This window comes from Engystomops pustulosus, chromosome 8 (assembly GCF_040894005.1).
Source record: "Engystomops pustulosus chromosome 8, aEngPut4.maternal, whole genome shotgun sequence".
NCBI lineage: Eukaryota > Metazoa > Chordata > Amphibia > Anura > Leptodactylidae > Engystomops > Engystomops pustulosus.
In genome coordinates, this window is record NC_092418.1 from 44,840,531 (window position 1) to 44,863,540 (window position 23,010).

General features: G+C 40.9%; 1 protein-coding gene across 3 annotated transcripts in view; it reads right to left on the reverse strand.

Annotated features, from left to right (window-relative positions):
- KATNIP (katanin interacting protein) overlaps nt 1-23,010 on the reverse strand; it is a 110,637-nt gene that overhangs the window by 35,033 nt on the left and 52,594 nt on the right. For all 3 annotated transcript variants that reach the window (XM_072120797.1, XM_072120796.1, XM_072120795.1), the window contains exons 18-20: nt 22,225-22,300; nt 19,690-19,867; nt 17,556-17,721 (exon numbers count right to left, since the gene is read on the reverse strand). In XM_072120797.1, the coding sequence (XP_071976898.1) occupies nt 17,556-17,721; nt 19,690-19,867; nt 22,225-22,300 (420 nt within the window). The remainder of the gene's footprint in view (nt 1-17,555; nt 17,722-19,689; nt 19,868-22,224; nt 22,301-23,010) is intronic.

Genomic DNA, 23,010 nt, shown 5'->3' on the forward strand with positions numbered 1-23,010 from the left:
GAAGAGCCCCTGAAGTAAAAGTACAATAGAAAACCCCCCAAAATGTCACCATTTAGGAAACTAGACCCCTCAAAGAATTTATCGGTGGTTGTGGTGAGCATTTTAACCCCCGACACGCTGGTCAAAATTTTATGCAAAGTAAATGGTGCAGAGTAAAAATTGCGTTTTTATCTCAAAAATGTCATTTTAGTGCCTCATATACTGTGCCCAACCCATGCCACTTTAGACAAACACCCCAAAAATCATTCTGCGGGTTGTCCCGAGTACAGCAATACCACACATGTGCCAATACTTTACAGACTGGGCACACAGAAGGGATGAGAACAGAAGGAGTGAAATTTTGATTTTCCATCTCCGTTTTCACAAGTTTGGATTTGGAGTGCCATGTCATGTTGGCAGGGCCCGTGAGGTGCCAGTGCAATAGAAACCCCCAATAAATGATACCATTACGGAAACTAGACCCCTCAAAGAATTTATCGGTGGTTGTGGTGAGCATTTTAACCCCCGACACGCTGGTCAAAATTGAATGCAAAGTAAATGGTGCAGAGTAAAAATTGCGTTTTTATCTCAAAAATGTCATTTTAGTGCCTCATATACTGTGCCCAACCCATGCCACTTCAGACAAACACCCCAAAAATCATTCTGCGGGTTGTCCCGAGTACTGCAATACCACACATGTGCCAATAATTTACAGGCTGGGCACACGGCAGGGGTCAGGAAGAAAGAAGCACAATTTAGGTTTTCAAGCTTCGTTTTCACTAGATTGGTAATGGGGGGTACCAGTACAATAGAAACTCCCAAGTAGTGAACCCATTTTGGAAAGGGCACCCCTCAAAGAATGTATGTAGGCTTGTATGAGTATTTTAACCCTAAGGTGCTGGCTCAAATGTAATACAAAGTGAGTAGTGCAGAGAAACAGTTGTATTGCAATTTATCAAATATGCCATTGAAGTGACAAAAGTATTTTGCCCAACTCATGCCACTGGGGAAAAACACATCAAAAATCATTCTGCGGGTTACCCCGGTTAGGGCAATACCCCATAGGAGGCAATAATCTGTAGGATGGTGACACGGCAGGGCTCAAAAGGGAATAACTTGTTGGAGCACAGACATTGTACTTTTTTTTTTCTTTTTGGCATCATGAAAGATTTCTAGATGCCAATAGGGGCCAGTACAGTAGAAACCCCTAAGAACTGACCCTATTTTGGAAACTACACCCCTCCATGAATTAATCTAGGGGTATAGTTAGCATTTTAACCCCACAGGTGGACCCCTGAAAAAGTGCAAAATGGATAGTGCATAGTAAAAAATATCTATTATGTCATTTTGTGCCCAGCTGCTGCCATGGGAGACAAACACCCTAAAAATCATGATGCATGTTTTCCCGGGTAAAGCATACGGGACAGTAATCTACAGGCTGGGCACATGGCAGGGCTTAGAAGGGAAGGTGCGGCATGATGTATAAGCTGTGCGTCAGGGTAACAACAGGGTACTCTAAAAATCCAGGGATGTATGATAAATTCGGAAGCAATCTTTCATACATAACCCTGGTTTTTCTGGGCATGTCTCACAGTGATGAATGGTGTCCTTCCGAATGCCATTTTTGGAGCACACCCTGCACCTCTTTTGTGACCTTCCCTTGCTGGCTGTTTGGGGAACTACTCCTGGAAAGTGCTGCCCTGGTACAATACGTGATGTGGCCTCACTTCCAGATGTGCTAGCACTCCCCCCTTCCTGGTCTCCAAAAAGAAAGTACTTTATTACCATCTCTTGAAATTCCAGGAAAGTTCCCCTCTGGCCGGCATATCGATGCAGCACATAAGCATTATACAATGCCATCTGCATGATGTGCACGGCCAGCTTCTTGTACCACACCCTCGACTTCCGCATGGCATTGTACGGCTGAAGCACCTGGTCAGACAAGTCCACCCCTCCCATGTATTTGTTATAATCTAAAATACAGTCTGGCTTGGGGGTTTCTGTACTGGCACCTCGTACTGGGACAGGGGTGGTGGTGTGCTCATGTATTGTGGTTAATACAAGGACCTCTCTCTTGTCCTTGTACTTAACACACAATACAGAGTCGCTGCATAGTGCCCTGCTTTCGTGCCTTTTAAGTTTTTGCCCAAGCAGCGACTTAGGGAGACCTCTCTGATTTCTGCGTACAGTGCCGCATGCCGCAGTATTTCTGGAAGTGAGGCACTTGAACAGGGTGGTGCTGGTGTAGAAATTGTCCAGGTAGAGGTGGTAGCCCTGGTCCAGCAGTGGGTGCACTAAATCCCACACTATCTTCCCTGTAACACCCAGGAAGGGGGGGCATTCTGGGGGCACTATAGTGGAGTCCTTCCCTTCATATACCCTGAACTTGTATGTGTACCCTGATGAACTTTCGCACAGCTTATACATTTTCACACCATATCTTGCCCTCTTATTGGGTAGGTACTGGCGGAATTGAAGTCTCCCTTTGAATTGTACCAGGGACTCGTCTATGCTCACATGTTTGGCGGGAGTATATGCCTGGGCAAACTTGGCACTAAAATGATCTAATATGGGCCTGACCTTAAATAACCGATCATAACTGGGGTCACCTCTGGGTGGGCACTGTGTGTTGTCAGTGTAGTGCAAAAACTTATGGATGGCTTCAAAGCGCATCCTGCTCATTGCCATGCGGAACATGGGGGTGTGGTACAGTATATCTGTGCTCCAGTAGTCCCTGATTGAAGGCTTCTTTACTATTCCCATAAGGAGTATTATGCCCCAATACTTGTGCATCTCTGCTGCAGTGACAGGGGTCCACCTGTAGGGTTGTGCATAAAAGGACGTGGGGTTTTGGGCAATATGTTGTGCAGCGTAGAGATTTGTCTGAAATATAATAATATTTAGCAGCTCCTCATCAAAAAAAAACTTAAAAAAGTCTACAGCTCTGAGCCCTGTCGTGTCAAAGTTAATGCCAGGATGGCCCAAAAAGTCAGGGACCTGAGGGGTATAATTATCTGGGGCTACCCATGTGGGGTCAGTGGAAGCCCCAGACGCTTCTCCTGCAGAAGTCCCAGAAACTTCTCCTGCAGAAGTCCCAGGCACTTCTCCTGCAGAAGTCCCAGGCACTTCTCCTGCAGAAGTCCCAGGCACTTCAATTGCAGAAGTCCCTGGAACCCTACGGCGCCTTCTTGGGGGTCCTTCCAGGTCACTGGAAGATGAGCAGGAGGATGATGATAGGTAAAAGGGACCATCATCCCCACTAGCTGACTCGGTGTCAGAGGCAAGCATGTTATATGCCTCCAACATGGTGTACGTCTTCTGAGACATTGCACACAAAAAAAAAATAGAGAACAAGAAAAATTAGATAATGTGCACCAAACTACACGGATAAACCGTCTAGCAGGCACACAAAAAAAAAAAATATAATGCACACCAAACTACACGGACAAGCCGCACAGATGGCACACACAAAAAATAATGCGCACTAAACTACACGGACAAGCCGCACAGATAGCACACACAAAAAATAATGTGCACTAAACTACACGGACAAGCCGCACAGATAGCACACAAAAAAAAGAGATAATGCACACCAAGCCACACGGACCAGCCGCACAGATGGCACACAAAAAATAATGCGCACTAAACTACACGGACAAGCCGCACAGATAGCACACAAAAAAAATAATGCGCACTAAACTACACGGACAAGCCGCACAGATAGCACACAAAAAAAAAGGTAATGCACACCAAACTACACGGACAAGCCGCACAGATGGCACACACAAAAAATAATGCACACTAAACTACACGGACAAGCCGCACAGATAGCACACAAAAAAAATAATGCGCACTAAACTACACGGACAAGCCGCACAGATAGCACACAAAAAAAAAAGATAATGCACACCAAGCCACACGGACCAGCCGCACAGATGGCACACACAAAAAATAGCTAAGTACGGGTACACCTACGGCGTTCTGGAAAAAAATATTACCAGGCACCGAAAAAAAACCTATGTGCACCGCGCAAAAAGGCGCTACAAATGCACCTAGCTTGCCCTAAGACAAACTAACTACCGCTAAGATTGCTAAAGATTCTGTGCAGCGCTATTCACACGGCGCACTGAAAAGTGCGTCCAGTGCAGAACAACGCTAACACAGCGCACTGAAAAGTGCGTTTGGGTTCAGAAGGGACAGACAGGGAAAAACGGAAGACACGTGGGATCACACAAGGCGATCACACAGGGAACACACAGGACACAGGAAAAAACAGATAGGGATGGGAATTTGTAGGGAACAATAGGGATCAGATAAGGATCAGAACACTATTTATAGTGTAAAAGTGTATTTTGGTGCACACAGTAACGCTCTTTCCTCTCTCCAGCGATACCAAACCAAAATGGTGCCGCTGGAGGAAGAGGAAAGTGCTAAAAGCACGTTTTTTAGCCTAAAATCGCTGTAATTGGCCAGTCAGGTTTGACTGGCCAATCACGGCGATCGGCGGGCGGGACCGATTTGATTGGTCGGGTGACGGAGACAGGAACTCCTCCTGCCTCTGTCACCCAAATCTCAGCCCGATGTCACCACGTCTCGCGACGTGGTGACAATTCTAAAATAGTATGCGCTCGCGCAGTAGCTGTACTGCGCTGAGCGCCAATAGTGGGAAGCTGCACAGTACAGCTACGGCGCGGAGCGCTAAGGGGTTAAGGGGTTAAAAAATATAATATAATAATCTCATCTTTCAGATTGCATCAGGCTGTGGTTCTGTGAGCTACAGACAGTTGGAAATGTGAGCTGCAAAAAAACAAATCCAATCCAAAACATGTTTCTAGGTACCACAGAATTAAAGGGGCATCTGAAGTGACACTACCCCTGCAGCTTGTAAACTTTACTTATTTCAGGATTTTGTTTACAATGAGCTAAGCTTCCAAAACTGGAGATAAAGTGATTAGGTTTTATTGTGTGGTATTACACAACATGTAATAAAGTTATGTGTTAGCCTCAAACTCAGAGGCTCTTGCAGACCTGAGGCTGCAATGACACATTGGGGCTCATTTACTAAGGGTCTGAACGCCGCACTTGTTGGGTTTCCCGAATATTTCCGTTTTTGGCGCTTGTGATTGGATTTTGGTGCATCGGCGTCGGCTTGCACGCAACATAAATTGGGGGGCGGGACGTCAGACAACCCGATGGATTCAGACAAACGGCGGAATTTAAAAAAGGATTTGTGTTGCAAGATCAAGCACTCACATGCACTGAGAAGAAGCAGGTGAACTCCGGCGGACCTCGGCGCAGCAGAGACTTGGATTCATGACGTTAGCGAATTGCGCCGGACCCGAATCCACGTCGGACAACGCACCATGGGATTGCGATGAGACCAGGTAAGTAAATCTGCCCCATTATGTGTGCATTGGAGGAAACACATGTGCAATTATAGGTGTTCAGGTTAAATTTCTTCTGATGCACTTACAATGTGTCGCTGACCAACATGCCAACCTGGTCTGACCAAGAGAGCCTCTTCTCATCATACCATAGAAGAGCATGAGAAATAATACTTACCTAAGTAAAGTCCCTATTCCTATAGGACCCTACATTTACTTCTCATATAAACATTGTTTTCATTCAATTCAGGTTTTAAAGGGCAGAATCCATTAGCATAGAACATTATGAACAGAGTAGTAAAAGTGCAGCTGAGCAATCATGAGTAATAAGCATAAAAGTAAAAGAAAATAACAAAGAGGAGAATCCACAGCACAGATATCCCATAACTCTGGTGCTGTTCTCACTGCAGTCTAGTTATGGAGCAGATGTTGATTCTAATAGATACACACGTGTGAAATAACCAGCTAGCAAATATTGTTTTTGCATACATTACACATATTTGTTGGATTATGGAGCCACATATTGAAACAAGCAGCGTCTGATGATGTTCTGCAACTACAGTAGGAGGTAAGGGTTGTCCATCTCAAAGTTTATTTAACCCCTTAAGGATGGAGGGTTTTTTTCACTCATTTCTCGCTCTCCAACTTAAAAAAAAAAAATTAACTTTTTTATTTTTCGTGTTCAGAGCTGTGTGAGGGCTTTTTTATATTTTGATAGATCGGGCACTTTGAGAGGCGGCGATACCTAATGAGTTTCAGATTTTTACTGTCTATTAACCCCTTTGCACACCCTGACGTGATACTACGTCATAGGATGCGGGTCGTTCCCGCACCTTGACGTAGTATCACGTCATGGCGATCACCCGGGCTCAGAAGCTGAGCCCGGGCGATCGCCGGGATCCCACAGTAACAGCCAGGATCGCGACCATCGCGATCCTGGCTGTTTAACCCTATAGACGCAGCGGTCATTGTGACCGCAGCGTCTATAGTGAATCGCCGCGATGATCGGCACCCATGCCGATCATTGCAATGGCAACCCTGAAGCCCGATAAGGACCCCAGGGTTGCCTTTACTAGAAGCCTGTTAGGATCGTGCTGTAAGCACGATCCTAACAGTGCTGATGTCAGCCTATGCAAAATGCATACATTAGTATTGCAGTATATTACAATGAACAAGTGATCAAACGATCACTTGTTCATGTCCCACCCTGGGACAAAATAAAACAGTAAAAAAAAGTTAAAAAAAAACAAAGTGCAATTTAAAAAAATTATTAAAAAAGAGTTAAAGTCCCTTGAAGTCCCATCCCATGCAATAATACAATAAAACATAAAAAAGTGAAAATCACCACACAACATATTGGGCATCACAACGTCCGTTACAACCCGTACAATAAAATAAAATCGTCACTGAACCCGTACGGTGAACGGCGTAAAAAAAAAACACAAAAAAACTTGCAAAAATTATGAAATTTTCACATCTGACCTCATCAAAAGCGCATAAAAAGTAATCAAAAAGTAAAATTTACCCCGACATGATACCAAGAATAAGTACAGCTTGTCCCGCAAAAAATAAGCTATAAACCAGCTCTGTAAACAAAAATATATAAATGCAGTAGAAACCTGGGATCGAGGGACTGTGGGGCAAAGCTCCAAGTCCCAACGAATGGTAAAGAGAAGATGCAGAGGAAGAGAAAAAAAAGCGCAGCTGTCGTGTGATACCGTAAAATATAGATGGAGAAGAGTAAGGCCAAACTCTCACCTTGTGGAGGGTGGTATGGGCATATAGAAAAGTTGCTACCAGCAGCTGCCGCTCCTTGGATGCCACGTTCACCGAGGACCAGGACCCCGGGACGATGTGGAAATGAGAAGAGAGCCCGAAGAGACGTTTAGGAAGGCGCTTGGTGCAATCAGCAAACACAGAGTTCCAGGGCTTGAAGGAATCTCTTTTTTATTTCTACTTTAAAAGTAGGTGATAAAATAAAAGTATACAAACGTAATAAAATACAATGAAATAAAATGCGACGCGTTTCAGCCCCGATCTGGGGCTTTCATCAGGCATGGTGTGGGGTGACATCAAACGGTCTTATATCTTGCCCTGTTAGGGAGAACGACCCGGAAGTGATCGTGGTCACGTGACTTACCGGGGTAAGTCGGTAAGTCACGTGACCACGATCACTTCCGGGTCGTTCTCCCTAACAGGGCAAGATATAAGACCGTTTGATGTCACCCCACACCATGCCTGATGAAAGCCCCAGATCGGGGCTGAAACGCGTCGCATTTTATTTCATTGTATTTTATTACGTTTGTATACTTTTATTTTATCACCTACTTTTAAAGTAGAAATAAAAAAGAGATTCCTTCAAGCCCTGGAACTCTGTGTTTGCTGATTGCACCAAGCGCCTTCCTAAACGTCTCTTCGGGCTCTCTTCTCAAAAATATATAAATGTTCTGCCCATTGTTACATGGCGATACAAAAACAAGCAAATTTCTCACAAAATTAGTTCTATATTCTGCAAAACAAGTTAACCATAAAAAAGCCATATAAATGGGGTATTCCCGTAATCGTGATGACCCGTAGAATAAAGATAACACATAAATTTTATGGTATGGTGAACGTCCAGCGAAAAAAAAAAGCTAAAAACCATTAACAAGAATTAATGATTTTTTTAACCACCATCAAGAAAGAGTTAATAAAATCTGATTATTGGCTATTGAGCCCCCCCCCCCCCCCTTGTAAATGATGTCCCTGAAAAGTGGATTTCATCCACAAAAAAAAAAAATCTCCCATATGTCCAAATTACAAAAAAAATAAACATTTTATAGCCTGTAAAATGTGACATGCAGATCTGCTCTGAATGGCGCCTCCTTCCCTTCTATGCCCGGCCGTGCGCCCATACAGCAGTCACCAGCACATATGGGGCATCCTTATACTCGGGAGAAATTGGGTATCAAACTTTGTGGAGTTTTTTGTCATTTAATACTTTGTAACGGTTTAATTTTTGGCCAAAATTACTATATTGTCTAAAAAAATTACAGCTTGTAAATTACACCTTCATATTGTTTTAATCCATGTGAAGCATCTAAAGGGTTAATACACTTCTTAAAGTTGATATTTTACACATTGAGGGGTGTAGTTTCTAAAATGGCATGATTTATGGGGTTTTACTGCTGTTTAGGCCTCTCAAAGTCAGTTAAAGCTGAGCATGTGCCTCTAAATAAGGGTTTTGGCGATTTTCATAAAAATTTGAAAAATTGCACCCAAAATTCTGAACGTCCTAGCAACCTAGAAAAGAGAGAGGATGCATAAAACCCTATGCCGATATAAAGCAGACATTCGGGAAATGTTAGTTATAAAGTTACTTGGGTGCTATGACTATCTCCCTGAAAAGCAGAAAATTTTGAACTTTGGCAAAAATTTCTGAACATTTTTCATTTTCAAAGTTCAATTTTTTTCATAACTAAACACAAAAGACATCATCAAAATTTTTCTATTACTTTGAAGTACAATGTGTGACGGTAAAACAATCTCAAAATCCCCTGGATATGTTAAAGCGTCGCGAAGTTATAACCTCCTATAATGACACAGGGCAAATTTAAAAAATCAGGTCTGGTCCTAAAGGTCTAAAATGGCTCAGACACAAAGGGGTTAAGTTTTATATCAGTTCTAGGGAAAGGGTGGTGATTTGATCTTTTAGGGTTTTTACATTTGAAATTTTTTTTTAAACTTTTTTTTTCCCCTGATTTCTTAGACCTTCTAGGGCACATTAACCCTAGATAGTCTGATTGTTCCTACCATATACACAAATACCACAGTACTGGCCACTGGCTCATTGTAACAAATCTGCAAAAACCATATGCCGAATACCTGAGGCTGTCATGGCAACCGATCGCCACCCCGCGATGACGTTCAGGGGTGAAACTATCGGAACCAAGATGGCGGCCCACATGTGCTGCCGCCTTTTAAATGCCGCCGGAGGCATTGGAAGGGTTAATGCATTTTGCATATGCAATATGCAGCAAACCCCACTTCTATATGAAGAGGGCTCAGCCGTGAGCCCTCTTCATACAACCCTCGCACCTGAAGGGGAGGGTGAAGGGGTTAAAGAGACACTTTACCTCATGTTTTTTGTAATGTGTGTGTAAGTGTAAGTGGCAGGATGTTAGGCAAGTTAACAATATACATCTATTAATAATTCTGCTCTGCTTTCTTTATATGTAAAGTGAAGCCTCCTGTCTTTTACCTCATCAGTCAAACATTCCTGTCCATAAAATGGCCGTAGAAGGAGGATTATGTGATTTCTACCTGTCCATGACGAATCGCCCTGCTAGAACCTTATGATAGTAATCATGAATATAAGATCAAAGTCCTGGCAGGGCGAGTGTCCATGGACAGATAGAGATCACATGACCCTCCATCTGCGGCCATTTTATGGTCAGGAATGTTTGGCTGATGAGGTAAAAGACAGGAGGATTCTCTTCACATATCAAGAAAGCAGAGCCGAATGTTTAACAGATTTTTATAATCGTAAATTACCTAATATCCTGCCCCTACAATTATACACACATTACAAAATACATGAGGTAAACTGGCCATCCCCTTTAAGCAGCTATGCGTTTGGCCGAATAGAAAAAAGGCCATATTTCAAGTACATCTTTAGGTCCGCCAAATGCGCTTTAGGTCCTCTGTGCTCTAGCCGCAGTGCCCTTAGCTGGATAGTGCCGCCCACTTCAGGAATAGCCAAATATGATTTTATAAGAAGGGATTATAGATATACCAGGATGTATTGAAGGCTAGGAAGAATTCAGCAGCATGATACAGGCATCATTGTAATAGTTTTCAAAGGCTCTCCCTAGCTGCGCCAAAACTATTTTTGTCAGTAACTTTACTCTTAAACTATCTGTTCCCCTGCAGTTCCTCCATTGATAGCTGCAACAGATTTGGAGTTTCCTTTTATAGTTGCCCTGGATCAATCAAAGACCTCAGTGTTGGCATCAATACACACAGTGCATGACTAGGGAAGTCAGTCAGTGGCAGACCGTTTGTGTTGAAGTAGGGAAGTTTTCATATTTTAAAATAGATTTACTAAAACCTAATTGTGACATTGCTGCATTCAATAGCAACGCGTTTGAATTGGAAAATTACCATAAATGAAAGTGCTGCGGATACTGAAGTAGTAGAGCACTTATTTCTAAGGATGATGGGTTTTCTTGGTGATCGTCGACTCAGGGCAGGGCATTAATGTAGCCTCCCGCAAAAAAAAACAACAACCTTTAATTTCACAAACAGTATTTAAAGTATATATGTAAAAGTAAGTGGTAAGTATATATGCCTTAGTAAGTAAGTATATATGCCCGATTAACTTTCTGACTGTTTTGTCCTTTATTATTATTATTATTATTATTTTATTATTACACACAAGGATGAACAGACACGAGTATTCTCATCTACCTGAAATCCATAATTCATTTCTCAGTGTTACCATATAACTATGAAGTGTCTTACCGGGCATGAAATCAGACAATGACCGCCAGAATATTACAATGATGTATTTGAAGGTAACTGATCATTTGGAAACAATTGGTTATTGTCTGTGAGAAACCTCTCTGACAAGAGTATTTCTGAAGAGAAGCCTGTACTCCCGGGAGAGTATACCTGCCAGGCACATAAAAGTAACCCTGGACTACAACCAAACTGTACAACATAGCAAAACATAGACATTTCTATTATTCAGGAAAATAAGAGCAACCGTAAATGCAACCGTTCATGGAATGTTAACACATGCATTAAAATTACATTAACACATAGTTAACACAATGTTAATGCAAGAGTTAACTCAAGTGTTAACATTTTTGTAAACACAAGTGTTAACAGATTTTTAATCAGGCAAATCTCTATTCAGCTGTTGCAATGCGTTAGATGTCTGAGACATTTACCTTTACTTAACTAGAGAGGATAGCAAAGGTGCTGCAAAATTAATAGTGGGGTGTGGCTATCCAATTAGCTTTATATACTTCTGTAGGCAGTTTGTCTGGTGGTTTTGCAGCCAGATGTTGTTGCAATGAAAGCCAGAGCTTATTTTAGAATCTAACCTATTTAGCCGAGGCCCTTTTTTTGCGTTTTCATTTTTCTTGCCCCCTTCAAAAATCTATAACTTTTTAAAATTTTTCCATGTAAAGAGCTCCGTGATGGCTTGTTTTCTACGTAACAAATTGCACTTCATAGTGACGGTATTTAATATTCCATGATGGGATGCAGGGAAAAAATTCCGAATGCAGTAAAACCGGTGAAAAAAAAAGTTCCACCGTTTTCTTGTGGGCTTGGATTTTACAGCTTTCACTGTGCGCCCCAAATGACAGGGCTACTTTATTCTTTGCAATCACGGGGTTACCAAATTTCTATATGTTTTATAATGTTTTCATATATTTACAAAAATTAAAACCTCCTGTACAAAATTTTTTTTATTTGCTATCTTTTGGCGCTAATAACTTTTTCATACTTGGGTGGTGTCATTTTTGTGACTTTTTATGACTTTTTCAATGCTTCTATTTTTAGAACTATACAGCCTTTTGATCACTTTTTATAGATTTTTTTTTATGTTTTTCAAAATAGCAAAAAAATGCCTTTTTCAACTTTCGGCACTCTTTTAAGTAAAGGGGATAAACGCAGTGAAAAACCATATTAATATTTTGATAGATCGGACATTTTAGGATGCGGCGATGCCAAACATGTTTAGGATTTTTACGGTTTATTTATATTTATATTATAGGGATAGGAGGGCGATTTGAATTTTTAGGTTTTTTATTTTACTTTTTTTTGTTTTTTTTTTAACTAATTTTCAGACCCCCCTAGGGTACTTTAACCCTAGGTTGTCTGATTGATCCTACCATATACTGCCATACTAGAGTGGGGTTTTCCTCTTCATTCATTACAAAGTGTGAATCACACATTGTAATGAATAGGTTAAAACGAGACAGCCTCAGGTTTTTGGAAGACCAGTGGATGTCATGGCAACCTATCGCCATGCCCCGATGACATCATGGGAAGCAACAATCTTCACCAAGATCTTTTTAAAGCCGTCGCCGGTTATTACATGTGATTGTGGGTGTTACCGGTAAGTGTTTGCTTAGCCCGTAAGCCCTCTCCATTCACCCGTAGCCGACAGGTGCTCATCTGGAAGCCCAGCTTCAGGATCTAAATGAGTAAGTTTCAAGGTTGCGGGTAATTGACAATATGGAGTGAAGTTTGCTGCTCCTGAAGCACACACTCTCTGGGGAAGATGGGTGTGGGAAGGGAAGTATGGAGGTGCAGAGTGAGGGGGCAGCTAGTAGGGTAACATGTAGAAGGCGGGGTAGAGGGAAGAGTTGCAGGGAGTCTAGTCCTGATCTGGTGCACCTCAATAAGTTTGCCAGCTCAGGGGTAGCAATGATGCAGCATGACATGGCCTCGAGCAACCAGGGGACTGTCTGCTCCAGTAAGAAGGCTAATGGGAGCACAGGCAAGGTCAGACAGGTGCTGGTAGTTGGAGATTCCATTATTAGGGGAACAGACAGGGCAATCTGTCACAAAGACTGTGCATATCGAACAATGTGTTTTTTGGCTTTTTTTTTCTCTTGGGTGCTTGGGTTTGGCATGTTGCGAATCGGGTAACCGATTACTGGGAGGGGCTGGTGAGGATCCAGCAGTCATGGCTAGGCAAGCTCAGGGCAAGGACCTCAAAAGGTAGCCTTCTCTGAAATACTACCTGTACTACGGGCCACACGAGAAAGGCCGCAGGAGATTAGGGAGGTAAATAGTTTCTCAATAAGTTTCTCAAAACAGTATGGACGGGCTACATCTCAATGGGGAGGGTGCAGCTATTTTGGGGGGAAAATGGCTAGAAGGTTGGAGGAGTGTTTAAACTAGAGACCTAAGGGAGGGCAACTGCACTACAGGACAAGAAGGCAGTGTAGATAGAGAGCTGGGAAGAGTCATGGTACATGGGGGAGGAAAAGGGCATGGGATAAGATCAGATAAGATCAGAGAATAAGAACCAAAGGAATAGGGATAGGTAACACCATGAAAAGTGTATGTACACTAATGCCAGAAGCCTCACAAACAACATGGAGGAACTGGAACTCTTAATGTCAGGGACAACACAGTGATGACGTATTCTCGGGTTATGCTGGCTGGGACAAGGCTGAAGCAATGCATAATTAGGTTGAGGAGAAGAGCCGGTACAGCCATAGGAGGGAGAAAGCCTCATTATCATAATTTGTCAGGGATTAAACAAAATAGGTTTCTGCATCAGTGTAGCTACAGCATTGTCAAGGTAAGTTTGGTGCATAAGGCATAAAAGCACATAGTAGATTTGCTTTAATACATGACATGTTATTGCATGTGACTTTTTGTGGCACGTCGAAGGATTTCTTATTTACTTTCAGTAGTGCTGGTCTTAAATTTCTTTATTCTAGAATATAGCAAAACTAAATATTTATTTTTTTCGACAAAAGATTATAATTTTTTTTTTTTAAACTAAAACATAATAAAAACAATATAAATTTGGCATCTCAGTGATCATACCGACCTACTGAATAAAGAAGAGGTGTGTTGTGGACCACACAGGAAAAGATGCCAGTGTATGCACAGTGCTGGCGGCGGCCCTGATGCCAACGACCTACACTTATTCTTAACAGGTCCTGAATCCTCAAAGACCAAATACAACTCTCAAATACCTAAACACGGATTCAATCACATGTCACCTGCTATTAATCATAAACTCATACTATTGTATCATTCACCAATGATATCTCCCTCCCCTGCACCTGTTTAAAATGGGCTGCATTCCAGATACTAGTTTTGGCATATGATGTGGGAATGTCCATCTTCGCAAGTGTTTTAGACAGAAGGTATTTCCATATTATTTGATAATGTGGATTTCCGTAAAGGCTTTTTCCCTGCAATTCGCCTATTTGGTGTGCTAGATAAAGAGCGGTGTCCTCCCTACATGAGGATCTTTCTCGGTCAGACACGTTTTATGGCACCATGAGGTGGATAGATACACGCCTTCCTAAATTATCCCATTGGAAAAAATTAGTTAATGCCATAGTTCCATATGAAAATTCTAAAAAAAATAGATATCACCAGCAGGTGATTCGATTACCGCTAATAGGAAATGTACCACCAGGATGCCTTGTGCTCCCTCTCAAAGTAATTTAGCACTAAATCCAATAAGTTTCCTACAAGTAAATCCACTGAACACTGTACAGTGCAAATACAGGAGGAGAAGGAAACATGTAATAAGTGGAAGAAATCCATGTAAACCAGTTACATGAAATGTATAGCCTGTGCTGTGTGAGCACTAAACGTTAGTAGCTTATCTGCACAAAACTGAAAATGAGTATAAGGTCCCCACAGAGAGAGAGAGGAGGTGCAGAGAGAGACAGTTCTGTAGAATCACAGACATGGATGGAGGGACTCCATGGAGAACAGGGGAGATCTTGTACCTCTCTATTCTGTGCAGGAGACATCTGTATCTGCATCCAGCTCTGCTACATACACAGAGAAAGCGCTGTCCCATGACCTCCTCCTCTGTGAGCAGGGAGCAGCAGCCCCTCCCAGTAGTCGGTAGAGTTTGATTATACTACGGACTCCAGGGCTTGTCAGCACAGGCAGAGGAAGCAGAAAATGCAGCACTTAGATAATCTGAGGGGTATAGCAAAGAAACTGCTGGATTTAGGAAACAAAGATAATAGGCAAAGTTGTTTTGCATTCGAAGAGCTATTGATTGGTGGGGAAAAAAAAACTCTACAGATACTCCATACGGTTTTATTCTCATTGCCATATTTAGAATTAGAAAGGAAAGCTCATATTATGGACCAATTGGCATCTACCATATAGAGTTATTTGCCTTCCTCTGTATAAACACTTAAGGATTATAAATTAAACTTGATGGATGGGTCTTTATTCAACCATTATGACCAGTATGATCCTATTATCATATCATATGCTATGAAATAAGTAGCAAAATGTTGATAATACTTCAAACAACCAACACTCTCTTAAAATAAATAATTGTGGTATATTTAAATATTTACTGCAAAACTGATCCGATTTAAAATGAGAAATACAGCTGCAATCGCATAATTAGTTAAGTAGACATGAAAGTATTGGGGGTATTGCCATCTGGCTGTCACTCTGTCACCGCCACAATAATAAGTAGATAAAACAAAGCCCTTACAGTTTATGATGTAATGTAGTGAATACAAATGATGCGGGGTGTAGGGTCCTGGCAATCGCTGCAGGGCGTTAGAGACAATGAGCAGTCAGAAAGCTGATCGGGTCAGAACAGGACCTCTTTACAGCTGCTGAGTCTTTACCTTGTCAAGAGCCCGATAGTAATGGACCATGAGTTCACCATTTTAAACAAATATTAATGACGTTTTTGTGTTATAAATTGCCTTAATCGGACTAAACAGTGACACAAAAAATAATACAAGAATAAAAGCATTTTGAACATTGGTAGAGTGAAATATATCTGTATTATATTCCTTATACAGAAGCTTGCTCTGTGTATCTGTATCTGGGGCTAGAAAAAGCTGGATGATCCCTGTCCTATGCCCATATTATCCCCATAATGTGATCCTGGATGATATTTGGTGCTTCCCCTGCTGCTCCTTTCTCCAAGTCTCTGCTCTCCTGATACAGTATTTATACCGTCACAATATCAAAAAAAGGCTTTACAAACAGCACTGCTCAAAGGAAGGGTCTTTAATTTGTAATATACAGTAGTATGGGACAACCTGTTTCAGGACTGGACTACTTCCTTCAACAAGTCTAATTGGTGTAACCTGGGTTTTTCAGTCCTCAAGGTCTCATGAGTCTTATTTATGCCGGCAATAGAATTTTGAGATAATACTGGAACTCTTTATTATCGGAAACTCGATTCTGTCACCTATAGGAAAGTAGCCCGGAGCCTTGTGCGCTATTTTCCATTACGGTGTTCACGGGCAGGAATATATGTTTTCATATTTTACATTTTATGATTTTTACTGTTTATAGTTCTTTTTATACGTGATCTAGGGAAAGGAGGGTGATTTAAACTTTTCCTTTTTTACATTTTTTTTTCTAAATGTACATTTTTTTCCCCATTATTTCAGACCCTCCAGGGTACTTTACATGTGTATGGAGACAGCTAATTTTCCAATAATTTTCCAATATGCTTTCTGCATCAATTCTTCAAAGTTTTCTTGATCCCAGCTTACGGTCATGGAATAGGAAGATTCATGGTTTACTTCCTGTTACAACGGTGTATGGTCAGGTGCATGGCTCATTATAACACACATTTATCAAAAACAGTGTAACACTGCATGAACCTGGCACTCCCTGCACTGCTCCGTGCAGCACACCAACTTTTTTTTGTTGTTGCACCTTTAACATAGGGAGTGCAACACACTTCTGTTGGACAGTCCGACTGAGCACCAGAACAGCCATTTATGAGCAGAAATTTCTGCCGTGTCGGGTATAGTGCAGTCGCGACACATATGATTTGCGTGCGACACGTATTTCAGAAGTGTCAGCTCCACATATAAGTACAAGAAGTTTGCACATAAAAGAATGTGAAAAGTCCGACAGAAAACTTGCACAGGGGCTTTAGTAAATGTGGTCCAGTGTGTGATACAACGAATACTGCTACTGTGTAACAACACATGACCATGGATCGGTGTTTATCTAAAGGAAGTAAACAATAAAGCTTCCTGTTAAATGACAGCAAGCAGAGATATACAAAAAATATGAAGAATTGATATAGAAAGTAGGTTGGGAAATGTAATAATTTGTTACACAAACATTATTCGTTATTTGCTATAAGTAGACAACCCTTTCAATGTAAAGCCTATGTTTAAAAGACAAATATCCTCTTTATAATTTTTAAAACTTGTAGTCCTGACTATGAGCTACATGACACCATTATCCACAGGCTATTCCACCAATATAAAAAGCAGCAAGTAAAAGAAATTAAATTTAAAAAAACAGCCAAACAACCGAAAAGAGAATGAAAAAAGTAACTATTAGCGGGGCTCACGTCTTCTCGCTCTAGGTGCATTTTCTGCGGTTTGCGAGGAGTTATGGAAAGTAGAGTTCAGTTTGTCATAACAGTCTATTCCCTGTGTCCACAATACAATATTAATTTACAAAGCAAAATCCAAAAAGCATTACCCCTCTGTATGTGTCTTCAGGAGATTTATTGTAATTCCAAAACCTCAGTCCGGCAACGGCTTCAGCTTTATCAAAATTGATAGTGATTGTGTGATTTTCTCCACAGGTAAATGGGATAAGCCACATGTGAGAATCTTCACTGGTGATATTCACACCATCAATGAGCCTAGAAAATAAAAAGCACGGAAATACTACTGAAAATGAAGCTATTGGAAATGTATGTATCGTATAGTGCACCATTACCACCTCCAAAGCTTTTACAGAAACATAAAAGTGGATATGTTCTCAGATGTGAGGAACGATCATAAACAGAATGGAGCACATTTACTTAACCATCCGCTGGAGTTCAGAGAAAGTGTATTGTCCGCCTCCAATGCATTGTGTTTGTGCGCCCAATATCTTTTTTGTGGTGCATGTTAGGGCTAGGGCTTGCAACACAATTTGAAAGTTAAATGCAAATAATTTGAATTGCCGGATGGCACGCGCCCTAAATTGTTTTGCATGGACTGCCAGAGCAGCTGCGCCAAAAAAGGGTTGTGTGTGACACAATTGCAATGCACCCGCTACTTAAATACCTGTGCAAGCCATTTTCCTATTGCAGATAAGGCACAGTACGAAAAAAGTGTGTCACAAAGCGGCGCAAAGCCTAAGTAAATGTGCCCCAAAGCCTTTAATAGGCTGCCGCAGATACAGGATTATTCCACATGTCAGATCATCAGATTTAAAGGGTATACCCATGTGGGCATTCACATTTAACTAAGTTCCTCTGTATGTAAAACTTAACTGTGTTAAATAAATGTAGCCATGTTTTCCCTTAGAATGAGATATCTGTCCTTGGATAAGACCACCCCTGAACCCTAAAAGCATTGGCCACACATGCGCTAATGAGCTCTGCCTGACTACCTGGACTCAGAGTTCATTACCGCAGGACAAATGTGGGACATGCAGTAACTCCCGGCCTATTCATTTACAAAAACAGATTACAGGCAGTCCCCGGGTTACATATAAGATAGGGTCTGTAGGTTTGTTCTTAAGTTGAGTTTGTATGTAAGTCGGAACTGTATATTTTATCATTGTAATCCCAACCAGAACTTTTTTGGTCTCTGTGACAATTGGATTTTAAAAATGTTTGGTTGTCATAAGAATCAATATTAACACTAAATCTTCATTACAGACACATTTGATAACTGTTTCAGCTGATCATTGTAGCCTAGGACTAAAGTACAATAAATTACCAATATCCAGAGGTCCGTTTGTAACTATGGGTCGTATGTAAGTCTAGTGTTCTTAAGTAGGGGACTGCCTGTACATTTTTTTGTGTTGACACTTCAGCAGCAGCAGTCGTATCCAAGGACAGGTCCCCTTCAAACAGGAGCCATCAATTAGTCAGACAGGAAAAATGTATTAAGGTGATCTTCCAAATAACAGTGACAATTTTATTGTAAAAGCATAAAATATGGTTAAATACATCTACCATCAGAATTTCTTATGGTAGAAATGGGCAATGCATTTTCGTGTATCAGGAAGAGGTTTTCTAATCTCCAGGAACTGCAGGAGGTGCCTGAAAAAGAACATGTAAAAATATGCTAATTTAACCACAGCGACTCTTGGCTCTAAAGACTAATTAAATATGCAGGCCCCCCACTGGGGCCCTGGTTCTGCCGACTGATCTGCACACAGCCGGTGACGTCACCAGCGGGTGGAGCCAGGCTCATCTTTAGAGAGTGGGGGCCTGCATATTTAGTCGTCCAAGCCAAGAGGCGCTGCAATGACATAGGCCGGAGCCCCCCTGTCTCATTAGCATATTTTATATGTTCTTTTTAGGCACGTCCTGCAGTTTTTGGACACTAGAAAACAAATCTGTTCCTGATACTAGAAAATGTATCGGCCAAGTAAATTTGTGCAGTCAACCATCAGATATTTTGATGGTAGATTAAAATAGCTTGTAATTTTTTGACACATATTTCTCTTGAATGTGTGAATCTGTCTGCAAAAAGAATCCTGTAATCCTGTATCTATCATGAAACAAAATAAAGCATGCAGGATTTTATGCAGAAAATGATATTCATTTGCATATACCCTTAACCCAATGCCTTCACAGAATATATACAATATGAAAGTGATCTCAACATACTTGTCTAAGGTTCTGCTGTCATCTTGGTAATCGGGAAGGACACTGAGATCTGGTGGTGAGGCCTTCATAATATTCATGTTTAGAGGAAATGCTTCACCATCGGTCCCTACAATTTCTAGTCCTGTAAGGCCAAGGTAATGCAGGTCTCCCCAAGTCAGCGTGAAATTCAACTGAAGGCCTATAAAATATATTGATAAAATGAATGCATGTTTCACAATTAAATGACAATTCAAACAATAATTAGCAATGTTCATGAACTATTTAGATAGAACCTGTCACATTTTCTCAAATAGAGCTTTTGACAGGTTCCCATAGAGCCCTATTAACTAAATGACACCCTTTGTTAAGCTAAAATCTGTTTCCCTTACATCTTCATATATTAACTACTGGACCGACCCGTCGCATCTGCTGCCCCCTATGTCCCATGCTTATTCTCAGCTTGTCATGTGACCAGTCTGATGTCATCCAAGGTCCTTTACCCAGTTACATCTTCAACGTCTACCGCATGTATGTATCTGATCCATAGAGACATGCTGTGGTTTCATGTAATCTGATACATACATGAGGTATATTTTGCAAATGTAAAAGGTACAGGACCTAATATGACATCAGCCTGGTCACATGACATGAAGTGGCAATTGATACAACAGAGCTCTCTAGCAGACAGCTTCTCTTTAAATTATTTTGAATGTACTATTTACTGAAATAAGGAATGATTGTTAAGGAGCAAGGAGAAACAGTGTCCTAAAAGTTTTCCCACATCTGTACTTGTGGAAGCAAGAACACAGCTCAGTGGTGTTACTTTAAGTCCTTCAGGACTTAAATAGGACGAGCCTCTTATTTTGTAATCTGACATGTGTAGCTTTATACGTTTATAACTTTATGTTTTTATAATTTTTAAAATGTCCTTTTATTCTAATGACTCTGAAATCAAAAGCACACCCCTCAAACTATTAAAAACTGCTTTAAGACAGATTTTTTCAACCCTTTGAGCGCAGCATTAAAACAAAATTGAGGCGACATTTAAAATGGTCCAATTTTGTCAGTCATACATTATAATAAAAATCTTATATAGCAACATCAAATTCTGTAGCGCTTTAAAAATTATAGGGGATATGTACAGATAAAATAAGACAATACAGAGTACAAACAATAGTAGGGAGGGCCCTTTTCACAAGAGCTGACAGTCTATGAAACATTCATTTAGCCCCAAAATTTACACATTCCCAATATATAAAAGGAGAAAACACATCTTAAAATGTCTGATGCAATTTCTCCCGAGTACAAAAACACCCCACATGTGGACGTTAGTGGTTGTATGGGCGCACAGCGAGGCACAGAAGCAAAGGAAGGTCATACATTAGCCGTTTTTGTCCTCTACAATATAGCAGGTTTTAGTTTCTTCAATAGAGCTCTTTTGTAGGCTATCAAATTCAAATGTTTGATTTTCTGTTCTGGAGCCATGTGAGAGCATTTTTGATAGATGAGATGCATTTTCCAGTAATACCATTTAGGGGTGGCTTTGCCCTATTGTTGAAAATGCATTAACTTTTTTTGGAAATATGAAAAGCATCAATCTACATGTAGCTAGTGGATCCTTGAGCTTATCTTCACCCTGCCAGCAAGAGGAGTGTATAATTACAGGTAGATGGAGCAAGCAGTGGTGTACTGTATACAGACAAGACCCAGAGACTAATTAGTATATTTTTAAAATGCATAAAACACAATATGCTCATGAATTAAAAGGCTAATGTTGACAAACTAACAGCTAACAGCTACATGTAAGTGTACTTAGGTTCAAACTGGTGTAAAGTTATGCAATTGGGCCAAGGAAACAAAAAGTACAATTTTATATTCTAAACAGTCAATTATTTGGTAAAACTACATCTGAAAAATACTTGGGGGTATTGGTGGATGGTAAACTTACTTTTAGTGACCAGAGCCAGGCAGCTGCAGCTAAAGCAAATAAAATTATGGGATGTATCAAAGGAGGAATAGATTCCCATGATAAAGACATAGTTTTGCCCTTATACAAATCCCTGGTCAGACCACACATGGAATATTGTGTACAGTTTTGGGCACCAGTGTATAAAAAGGATATAGTAGAGCTGTACCGTGTGCAGAGGAGAGCAACCAGGATTATAAGGGGAATGGCTGAGGAGAGACCTCATTACAATGTACAAATACCTGAAAGGCAGAAAACAAAAGAACCTCTGATGCTCCTCTTCAGTCTTTATTTACTAGGCTGTAGCCCCGCCCACTATACTAATGTAATCACTGGCCTCAGCGGTCGTGCACTACATACCTCTGAGGCCAGTAGTTGTCTACAGCGGACATGTGAGTAGACAGTGAGGTGTAAAGTAAAGATATAGTGACACAGTATACGCAAGAGTGGTGGCCTGAGGTAGCAGATGATAACACAGGTGGCTACTTTATTATTTTATGACATTCACTTCCTCAGGCCAAATCTTGTAGCAACTCACTAACAACTTTAACAGCTTTTATAGTAATGTATGTTCTATGAAGGTCACTTACATTTTCCGGTGTAAACTCCTGGTATGTTACTGGAAAAATTTGAGGAAACAGTTGCAACTGATTTTTGATCAGACCCCTAAAAAGACAAGACATAGATAAGCAATGATTGCTTCTATACAATGTATCCACAGTGGTGAATGGTGTGCATTACTACAGACATGATAATTGTGAAAAAATATGTTATGTTATAATTCTTCTCAAAGATCCACTCCATATGGATTCATAAATGATTTAATAGTTTCTCATGTTTTGTAGAATTTTTGAAGAAATGTCTCCGATTATAATAGGCATAATAATCAAACCAGAGTGATCATCAATTTGTGGTTGAATAACCATGTGTCCACCATCCTGGGAGGGCCGAAGTTACGTAAACAGCTAGCTGCAGGGGCGTCACTAGGTCAAAAGATCTGGGACACGTACCCCTGATCTTTTGGAAAGAGCACAGATGTCCCGGGTCAGCAGGACACTAGTCCTGTTGTCCAGGCAGGTCTCCCCATTTTTCCCCCATCGGTGTTCGAAGAAGCAAATTACTGTGGGGGGCATTAGATACTGGGATCTGTGCGGGACATTACTTACTGGGAGCTGCAGGGAACAGAAAATAGCGACCAAAGTTGAAAATGCCACTTTTTTGCCATTTTGAAAAATATAAAAATTTCTATAAAAAGTGATCAGATGGCTGTACAGTCCTTAAAATGGTAGCATTGAAAACATCATCAAAAGTTGCAAAAAAATTACACCAACCACAGCTCCGTACACTGAAGTATGAAAAAGTTCTTATTGCCAGAA